The sequence below is a fragment of the Cryptotermes secundus genome, unplaced genomic scaffold (assembly GCF_002891405.2).
Source record: "Cryptotermes secundus unplaced genomic scaffold, Csec_1.0 scaffold9297, whole genome shotgun sequence".
Classification (NCBI taxonomy): domain Eukaryota; kingdom Metazoa; phylum Arthropoda; class Insecta; order Blattodea; family Kalotermitidae; genus Cryptotermes; species Cryptotermes secundus.
In genome coordinates this window covers 1-11,106 of record NW_019730694.1, presented here as the reverse complement: position 1 = coordinate 11,106, position 11,106 = coordinate 1, and the positions used below count along the sequence as shown (strand labels likewise).

Sequence of the window (11,106 nt, the reverse complement as noted above, 5' to 3'; positions counted from 1 at the left end):
TACTGACAAGTATGGGGTTGCTGTTTGAGTCACTTCTTCTGGATGTGGGGATCCTGGTGGCTTCTGTCCTCTCAGTGGTTTACGCCTATTTCAAGTGGTCATTCTCTTACTGGAAGAAACGTGATGTACCGTACGTCGAACCGTCTTTCCCATTCGGAAATTTCGGGGAGGCGACTTTGGCTCTGAAAAACATTGGATATGTAAACAGGAAACTTTACACGAGGCTTGAAGGGCACAGATATGGAGGAGTGTATATGGTCAGTAGTCCGCTATTATTCCTCCGAGACCCTGATCTAATTAAGGATGTTCTAGTTAAGGATTTCTCTACTTTCCATGATCGTGGTGTCTATATGAATGAAGAAGTAGAACCTCTGTCGGGGCACTTATTTTCGTTACCCGGAAAGCGATGGAGAAACCTTAGGATCAAGCTGAGCCCAACTTTCACATCTGGGAAGATGAAAATGATGTTCCAGAGACTTGTAGAATGTGGAGACGAACTTAAACTGTGCTTGGAAAATATTGCGGGAAGGGGAGAGGTTATTGAGGTCAAGGACCTTTTAGGTAGGTTCAGCACGGACGTAATTTCGTCCTGTGCTTTCGGTATCGAGTGCAATTGTCTGAAGAATGAAAACGCGGAATTCAGACAGTGGGGAAGAAAAATTTTCGAACCATCAATGCTAGGAATAATCATTGGAATTTTATCAACTGCTGCACCAGTTGTATTAGATAAGTTAAAATTGCCTACTTTTGATCCAAACGTTTCCAAATATTTCCGCAAAATGGTGCATGAAACAGTTGAATATCGCGAAAGCAATAACGTGAAACGCAATGATTTCATGCAACTGTTGATACAGCTTAAGGAGAAGGGCAGCTTGGACTCCGAACAGGGAGCTGAGGACCGAAGTGACGAAGAATTCAGTGGAATTGGTGAAACAGCGGATGGTATGTATACTCTAAAATAGAAAGTCTCTGTTAAATATATATAGACCTTATATGCATTCGCCTTTATGAGACTGGACTTAATGCTACGTATTTAATTTATGTAGGCCTCAAGCGATAGCACATAATTCACTTCAGGGTCCCCACCACCTAACCTTCAAACGCTGTTTTTACGAATGGGCTACTTTTATAAAACAAAATTCAAGAGAACAAACCAGCGTGTATGGGGGTATCATTAAACCAATTTCAGAGAAAGAGTTTTGAGGGTATGAACTTACTCAGTAATAGTTAGAGGTAGCAACATTATAAAATAGCTTCAAATTTTATTACAGTGGATTTACTGTCAAGCTGGGTATATGTTGCTTGGTGAAGGAATGCACTGTAACACGTAACTGGTTAGTGTCGAACTTGTCTTCCTTGTGCTACTTTAATTAAACGGTTATTAACTGCTTCATTTATTTTGGTTTAGCTACTTCAGTGAGTTCACTTTATTCATTAATTAATTTGGTAACAAAATGGCAGTAATGACGCCGTCAACACAAATTTTTTGGCTCTTTTATTTCATTTAAACTTGTCGCCGGCATGGAGAGAATGACTAGTTAGCAGTAAAGGTACAATTCCAGTGCAATTGTCTCCAGTGCTCTGGGGATGTAACGGAGTTCCCAGGTACACGCCTACTTTAATTGGCTCAATTACTTCTACCGTCGTCAATTTAACTCGTAATTTTATTTGCCGATAGTGGTTAATTTTTATAAATCCATGTAGCCGAATCTTTCTTGAGAAGCCAACGGTGGTGCATTGACTCAAGAATTTCCCATAATTTTACGGAGACCAAATCCCATTGCCGCCTTCAAAAGTACCTGCCACTGTTCTCTGTCCTATACCAAATAAATCCAATACCAATCACCCCAAACTATACTTTAATACATTTTAATTTTATCCTCCGACAAACGTCTCGGTCTTCGAAATGATTTCTTTATTTCTGGCACTTTTGTGAAAACCCTTTACGCCTCCCTTCTTTCTCCCATTGTTGCTACATTCCAAGCCAATCATATTATCCTTCATTTGACCATTCTAATTGTTTAGTTATGTCCAGATTTTTAATTAAAATAGTTACGCTAGTTAAATTCTTATATGTTTTAATATCTTACACTTTCAACATTACCCTTTCTGTAAATACTGGAATAAAAATTATCTTGTGTAACAAAGAGTCCAGTACACACACTGATACTACACACATCCGACAGAAAAATTAAACATTTTCAACAAAAAATGCATTAATAAATCAGTAACATGTAAATTGCTCAGAAAATACAATGTGCACAAGTGTTTGTGCGTTGTGTACAATTACGGCCCAACGAAATATATTTCTACTGCAAAAAAATGTCTTTTACTTGATAATTTTTAATGATTTTTCAAAGATATAACAGGAATGAAACAAATTACCTTTTACTGTCATGTTTCTGATCATGGATCAAAGGGTCCAAAACATGTAAATGTATATATCTCATTTTATCTCTTCTAAGTTTGTTCCAATGGAAAGCTTAATGTTCCAATAATGTATCAGATAGCTGGTTTAGCTGGTTGGCTGATTAGTTAGTTTCTGAACTGTACAAATATGTACCATTCTACAGGTCTGTCAATGAACTCTCTGGCTGCCCAAGCTTTTGTCTTCTTCCTTGCGGGTTTCGAGACATCGTCGACTACCATGACGTTTTGCCTGTACGAGCTGTCAGTAAACCCAGACATACAGGAGCGGCTGCGCACCGAGGTCGACACGGTGCTGGAGAAACACGACGGGAAACTCTCATACGAAGCCGTCCAGGAGATGAGCTACTTGGACAAAGTTGTATCAGGTAGGGAAAACGGCACGACATTCTCTCCTACTCTTGTCTGTGTGCCATATTATAAGATAGTTTTACAAGCGTCGCCCTTTCCCTCACTGAAGGGATAGCCACGGACTGTACTACTAGGAACCGAGCCCCGAGATGAGAGTTGAAATTGTTCTCTGCACAACCGCGACCCGCCTACTGTTTAACGGATATAGGGCAGAAGGTTCTCTTCACGGTAACAATTCAACCGGCGTGAGAAGCATGATCGAAACAGTTACATCTGAACGTTGCAAGTAGAACCGTTGACGAATATGCTGTTCGTCTGCTGAATAAGACTGAAACTGAATAATCAGATAAATAGATCAACATTAAAAGTTCCAATTTTTTAATTATTATTCGTGGATGAAATCTTATATATAAGAGTCCCCCTCTCCTTCCTAGCCCCATTAAGCTTATGACAGAGCGGAAACACCAACAGATGGCTTGCTATTTATTCAACAGCTAACGTCGCCATGACGATAGGAAAAGTAATTTTTTTATCAGACTTTACGAAATTATGCTATACTATGTTTTGCATAACATTACTGTCATAAAGTAGATGCACAAAATAACGCCACCATATGTGGCATGCTTAGAGGCATCTTTGCAGTGCGTAAAACAACTATAAATACACCCCGAAATAATTACTGCAGCCCCATGCAGGAAATAACACCGTACCCTGAATATGACCAACTCATGAAACCACGGGAACATGGGAAGAAACTTCATGAAGAGTGATACTCTGCCTGTCTCTGACGAAATTCCAACGTTTTAAAGTCGATCAAATAAATAGTAGAGTTTATAAAAGTAAATGATATTCTGCATTAGTACGTCTACAAACGTTGGGCGAATAAAATGTTTGAACAGTGACAGATTAATATCGCGTCATTATGAGTAATACAAGAACCAAAATTCTTTCTTCTTTCGCAGAAAATTCTTTTAATTCTAGGTGAATGCACACTAGCATAGAGCCTAAATATAGATATCTCTAATGTTAGCCCTCTTAGGGCAAATTAAAAATTTCTATTTCGTGTAAGAAAATACTCTGTGTATTCTGTACACCAATAAACATGACGTTATCCATCGAGGACCAACCAAAATGTTACATAATTATGGTAATACCTTATTATAACGCATCAAGACAATTAGATAAGCTGCAGTTTCTTGTCTCCCTTGTAACTGTCCAGTTTATGGGAAGGTCAATTGATGTTTGTGTATGGTTAGGGTTTTGTGAAATTCCTCACTTTCGCCTCACAATTTGGAATTTTCCCCCCTTGAGACATGCAGCAAGTGGCTTGGGTCAAGCTTGAAGCCAGCTGCCCTTTCGTAAATCAGTTAATTTAATGTGTAACAAGGCCGAGTTCTTTAGAAATTCTAAACTTGACAGGGGGAGTCATAAATTTAGCAGCGTCGTTTCCTACTAACCCAAAATCTCAGTTTGACAGCCACGCAGCAGGTGGCAAAGTTCACCCCTAAACTGTACACTAGTGGAGATTCGCTTTCCTAATTGGAAGAGAATGATAAGCAACCTCCCAGTCTGCCCGGTCCAGCCAATCATCGTCTGAAGTGGGAGGTCCTTTGCCCGAATTTTGAGTAACCAGGGCAAGTATTTACCATTCAGAGGGTGCTTGGCAAAAAGAGACTTTGAAAGTTACGTTCACCGGGGGTACACGTGTTCGGATCCCCGTAAACACGCTGGTGGTAACTATTAAGTGTGCGTCCCCAGACCAGTAAGTAGGCCTACCTCCACGGATTTGCGAAGGGTAACAATACTGGCTGTTTCTGACTAATTAGTGCTAATTAAATAAAGACTCCTTACAGTTAATTGGCGTTGTGGTGATTTCCCTACGCCTAAAGCCCCACTAATCACCCAAGTCGTGGCCTGTCAACACGCCCTGAGAGGAATCGGATTGCTCTACCGGAGCTAGCAGAACCGAAGAAAAACGGTTACACCCTTAAATAATAGACGACCAGCTGCATGTAGCGCACCAAGAATAAGGAGCTCTTGCAACTAGAGTAGGTGAGCAAGCCCGTCAGCCGTAGCGCACCATTCAGTGTGAGCCTTAGGTACATGCTACTCTCTAGTACTGGCACCTGCCATCAAAGACACGTTCACTTTTTGCGTCTTCCTTCCTTAGTAGGTCACGTAGGAGTGAGCAGTCTTTTCTTTCATTATTTTTTTTTATTTTGTGAATGTTGATAAGACAATCGGGCTACTACTTGTGTAGTTCCTATTCTGTAATTTTGTGCTGAGTAACTCAAGATTTGGAATCCCTTCCTCTTCAAAATATAAATCCCTCAAAAAGAGTTTTTTGCCAACTTAAACTGCGAGTGAAGTAAGGTGTTTACGAATGTGCTCTAAAACGAACTCAAATCGATGATTTTATGGGACCATCCGCTTAGACGTGGCTCAGTCTGTTACCGTGCCTTTGCAGACACTGCGTGCGGACGTAAGGACTACAGTGCACTGCCTGCGGACATTGGAGATGGTTGATAAGAACTCGTATAATTTTTCATAGTAAGGTTCCTGTGAATGAATTCTGTCATCATTGCATTTCTTTTCAAATCAGCATCCACTGCAAAACATTTCATGTCTTGCTGACATAGCGATTTGATTTGTTTCGTCATCCATAAAATCATGATGGGATACAGCAATTAATGTTGCTGGACAAAAAGTCTACGAACAACATGTCTCACAGCAATCCCGTGACATTCACGTCAAGTGCATTTAACTGCTTGAAATTCCAAAATGAAATACATAGGCATATTTTGTGACTAGTGACCAATTACTCTCTGACGACGCTCGCCAATTGTATTCGAAGAAATAGGCCTGAAGAAACATCACTTAAACGTCAAAGTGTGCGACAGGTCCCTCACTTACCCTGTGCATGGACACACGTGACATCATTATTACTTCAATACATGTAATTCACATTATTTCAGTCATGTTACACTTATTTATTCTTTACTACATAACATTGCTGATGAACTTATGGGTGACTAACATACTTTTCTAGCGGATTGCTTCAAGCATATTCTTTCCCTGCTATAGCGCCATCTTACCCAATTCCGATAATATGAAAATAATTTAATTGTGCATAAGTGAGCCCAGGATGTGCCGAAATGTCGGAAAGCTACATCGGAAGAGAACAGGCTCACACATAATTCTGAGGTGTGATTTGCAAATTGGTTACTGAAGCTGAGTGGCAGTGACATCCAGAACTACGCTGCAGACTGTGTCCTGAGAATACATGATAGTCACAACTAGGTATGTTTCCTTCTGACTAGATGGAATGATTTCACGAGAAGGCCAATGGAGGCGCCACTTGACGGGTCTATTACAAGAGCTGCTTATAGGGGATACTGGCGAAGGAAATAACTACAAAGAACATAATCTGGAGGACATCTCAGTAATGGAGTTCCCAGCAGTGTGTGTGTGCGGAATTAAATTCCCACATAAAGATGACCCATGCTGTTTGCAAATACGCAGAAAGATTTAACACAAGGTCTCGCCGCTACATCAAAATGAGGCAAACAAGGGACACGCACACGCAATGTCCATATCAGTACAACAAAAACGTTCCTGGGAGCTATTAATTTGATACTAACATAGTAACCGAATTGATATTGTGACATGTGGATCCATTGTTAGGAAACGCCCTCAAAACTGGCAGCCAAAAATATAGGAAGAATATTTTCTGACGTCCACACAAGAACCGTTGCTATGGAGCACGCGCAGCTTATAAGTGCACAGTGACGTCACGCAAAAATATAAGAAGTTTTGCAGGCAGTGTTTTCTGTAGACCCACACCGAGGTTTTGTTTTCTGCTATGATCCGTGCCGAGTGATTCTAAAGACAAGGAAAATCGTTTGATTTAGTCCAACTCGAGACGACAGCCTACTAGGTTTAGAGATTGGGAGCAAAAGAATCGAATCGAGGAATCGAGGAATTGAGGCATCGCGATTATTGAATGCAGGTCAGTTCAGACTTGAAAGTCAGTCTGTGAAGGGAAGGTTTTGCATGCGATTCGAAGCCTTTATGTATGATGCATTACAGTGACATGTGAAGTGTGACTATTATAGCTCCTGTGTTGAAATCCACTGCCAGGAAAAGGACAGTGAAAACATTGCAGGGGAATAGCAATTGTTGGGAACTGATACGAAGACTAGTGAAAGAAGACTGAGATCTATTTTGAAGCCATTTGCAGTGTGAAAATCAGCAAGATTAATTACAGTCACAACTTGGGCGTGGTCAATAAATCAAATTACCAAACCGATTCGCATCTATAGTCACTAATACACGTGACAATATATAATAAGTTATATGGGCGAGTTTCTTATTAATGCCAAATATCTTCACCATTATAACAACACATTCTTTGTTAGACCTATACAATATTGATGTCGATCATTACCCTTGAGGCATAGAATTTCCTTATTTATGCAACGCACAGAACCAACTACCGACAGGCTCTCCCTACATCCATTCGTACGTTCTTCTGGAACATCAGTGGTTGTAATGAATCAATATGCAGCTTTTACTCCACTGTTCCTGGACTTCTACCTTCATCCTAAAATTTTCTTTGTGAGTTTTATTCGTATTAAGTTCTTGTAACGAAATGCCTGTGAAATTTGATTTTTAATAACAAGACTGATTTTTGTACCCCTGGAGTCAACTGGTCCTTCTCTAGTAACAGTTTAGTCTCAGAATTGACATCTTAATGGCAATCACAAGTACAAGAAAAAACGTCGGAAGGTAATTATGAACAGACGTCCTAAAGGATCATGACGTATAATATAGATTTTTCACGTTCAAGTTCAATGTCGATTTTCCAGAAATGCTGCATCAAATTCAATCACTTGACATGTAAACATCTCTTTTACAAATGAGCACAAATAATGCCTCTTGGAATCAGAAAGTAATTCAAAGCGTACAGTTCGCAGTTAGATCCATTTTCGATCATATAGGAACAGGTTTGAGCCTAGCCCCTGGAGAAAATATGCTGAAAAAGAAATAATAAAAACGAAGAAAGCAGAAAAAGAGCCAAAAGATTAGGAATGTTATACCCAAGGGAACTGGCAATACGCCATTAACATTTATCTTCAGTTTACCTGTGACCTACACATTGATCGCTGCATTGATGAAATTAGGCGATAGAACCACAAACTCTAAGCAAATATCTGAGATTAAACAAATATTTCCTTTCCAGAAACTCTTCGAAAATATCCGCCAGTTACAACGCTAGACCGCGAGTGTTCGAAGCCATACAAAATTCCGGAAACAGACATTGTTTTGGACAAAGGAACCCGGGTTGTCATACCCGTGATTGGTCTTCACCACGACCCTAAATATTACCCCGATCCTGACAGGTTTGACCCCGAACGGTTCAGTGAGGAAGAGAAGCAGAAGAGACACCATTATGTCTACCTTCCTTTCGGAGAGGGACCCAGAATTTGTATAGGTAAGTTCTTCCCAATAGTAAGTATTTGATAAAACTGTTATAGAAAGTACAGGGATCATATTAAGTCATAATTATCTTCTCTTCTTATTCAGATATTAGCCTGTTGTTTCTAGAACATCAGTCGCTCCATTTCTAATGCTGATTCCAGTGAGCTTTGTTTCATTTTGGAACGATATTTGCTATTGTTATTCTAGCAATTAATGACTGATTACTGAGTTCATTTATTCTATTGTTTACCCATTTTCTGTGCTCTGGATGATATAATGGTGTAATGTTTTGACTTTTTGACTTATGAAATGCACCCATGGCCTTCTAAGGATCCATAATAACAGATAATGATTCCGTTCATTTCCATATAAACTCACATTTATTTCTAGTTGCTCATTGCATATTCTGGTTCGGTATTTTATTTACGCACACCCGACTCTTAATTTTTATTGTTCTTTAGATTTAAGTTTTTTTTTTAATTTACTTAGTCATAGGATATTTTCTGCCGCATATGCTAATAATGTTCCTAGTGACATTTACAGTCAATCCTGAATTTCGTTATGTTTGAAATGCCTCATTTTAGCTTTAATAATTTATATCTAGATGTATGCATCCTCTTGGGTTGTAACTCCTGTGTTGATTTGCAGATTCTTTTGCTCCAAATTTTCATACATCTGACACTCACTCCTCATCCAGAGGAAGATATTTCATTACAATTTAATATTAAAAAAACGTTAAAGTTTAAGCGTAATTAATTGAGTATTGTTGTTTATATCCGTCCGTGTCAACATATGGCATAAGAAGAGTGGAAAAGAATTCTTTTATATAGTATTCACACTGTAACAATTCATCATTTTGAATCTATATAGCTGATATTCGTTTTTGCAGGTTCATACCTATTGTTGTAAAATTGCAATACACTAATCACGGGAAATAGAATAAGATATCAGTTCTAATTATTTCGCTAAATACACGCCAATTTGCAGATATACCGGATACAGAACATGGCTCTTAATGAAATCACGATTGCACTTTGTCTGCCAGTTTCATATATTATGAGTAGTTGTTTAGCATATTTTCACGTGAAGTAGCAACTATAGACGGAATTTTGGATTGGATATTGGTTTTATTGCTCAGTTTAACACACTATTCGTAATTACACTTAATTACAGAGCCATCTCTTATTTATAAACTTTACCAAATCACGCTAAGTCTATTACAGGCCTCAGTGTCTTCACTAGTAGTTTCATGGTAACGGCTCCAATAATGGTTAACCCTCTGCTTTCGTGCTTAAGTCCTCTAGGAACAGCGGCTCCATTCCAACTGCCTCTTTCCTTCAGAGACGCCTATACTCCTACAGAACTTTCAGCTGTCTAGCTCCCAAACTGGCGGCCATTTCACAGACTAAATTACCTAGCTCTAAACTTCTCCCTTGTTTATAACATCTCGGCACTGAGCACGCAGAGATTACAGTTTCTCGGTTGCATGTGTATCCGTGTTTCCCGAGACGTTCCATAACAGCGGACGTCTATTTTTATCTATTAAGAATTTGCTTCCTAACAACTGGAGTCGTTCCATTGTCTGTTTTGCGGCCATTACATAAAAATGAATGTTGTTTCAGATCCTTTCTATAGCAACGACTCTTTCTCTGGCTGTACAATTCTTGATTTGAACAAAAATGCCTCAATAACGATGAAGGTTATTATAAAGTACTTTTAACATTGCTTAGTATACCATATGTAGACGAAAATTCCAAAGTTTCAGAAATGAAACGTACTTAAACACTGAAGGACAGGAACTTTCTTATATAAATTATTGTATTGGAGCGTCATATTATGTCAGACATACATATAAGTACTGCAGCTGGAGAAGGCTCTTCTATAATTCCCCACATGCAATCACTTTGTGCGATAGAAAATATATTCGGATTAGTGTTTTCTATGTGGTCCACGCTATGCTCATTGCTGGGCAACGGAAAAATAGACACGTACTCTAACAGAAGAGGTGTTTTCTATAAGGTCCGCGCCATGCGAGACTTCTAATTCCGTCACCAGGATAAGACTAGTGAAGATGGAGAGGCCTAGTGCGTGTGTAATGGTGAACCGTAAATTGTGCAAGTCAGGGATAGCGCTATATTGCTTGTAAGTTCGAGCTGATTGCATAAGTTGTTAATAAATTTAACTACCAATCCGAACTCCGTCAATAATCAATAATATGTGTGTTACAAATTTAAAGCCCTACACGTTATTGTTTAAAATTACCAAAATACAATTTTATTTCATAATAAATTTCCAGCAATAAATCCCCAAGTTTCCATTCAGTCGATATAACGCCTCTTCATTCGTGCATCCAAATGAAAATAAATTAAAATGATTAAACCTAAGAACCAATGCATAAATCTCGGTTCCAGGGATGCGGTTCGGACTGATGCAAACCAAGGTGGGACTGGTTTCTCTTCTGTCCGAATACCAGTTCAGTGTCAGCAAGAAAACTCCTGTTCCTCTGGTGTTCGATGCCAAGTCATTCATACTGGCTCCTGTTGGTGGGATGTGGCTGCAAATTAAAAATAGGAGCATGAAATAAGGGGAACTCCTATTCTGAATGCAAGCAACACAAGCCTTTACGACATATCACATTCGTAGACACACCACAGTCCTCAATCCAAAAGTCCCAATGATATAAATATGTATTAGTTCCAGCTACCCTAGGGTTTATATATGACAGTGGATGAGTGGCTATTTGTAGTTTCAAGCAAGACAGACCTACAGGTTTTTGATGCTACGAGAAATTATTGTTCAAGCCCAACATAACGGCCCACTACTCTGTCGCTTGATATGATTAAGCAT

The 11,106-nt window shown here is 39.1% G+C and overlaps 1 protein-coding gene across 1 annotated transcript; it reads left to right on the top strand.

The window, feature by feature from the left end:
* The first annotated feature begins 6 nt into the window (after positions 1–6).
* Positions 7–11,100, top strand: LOC111866373 (probable cytochrome P450 6a13). Its single transcript, XM_023855263.1, has 4 exons — positions 7–942; positions 2,574–2,795; positions 8,021–8,272; positions 10,671–11,100. Exons 1-4 carry the CDS (start codon positions 12–14, stop codon positions 10,841–10,843), a joined length of 1,578 nt encoding a protein of 525 aa, XP_023711031.1. The 5' UTR covers positions 7–11; the 3' UTR covers positions 10,844–11,100.
* The last annotated feature ends 6 nt before the right edge of the window (positions 11,101–11,106 follow it).

Excerpts from the sequence above, each read along its gene's own strand:
- LOC111866373 (XM_023855263.1), top strand. The coding sequence starts at position 12 with ATGGGGTTGCTGTTTGAGTCACTTCTTCTGGATGTGGGGATCCTGGTG. Across the intron at positions 943-2,573 it reads AATTGGTGAAACAGCGGATG|GTCTGTCAATGAACTCTCTG; the intron begins GTATGTATACTC and ends ACCATTCTACAG. Across the intron at positions 2,796-8,020 it reads CTTGGACAAAGTTGTATCAG|AAACTCTTCGAAAATATCCG; the intron begins GTAGGGAAAACG and ends TTTCCTTTCCAG.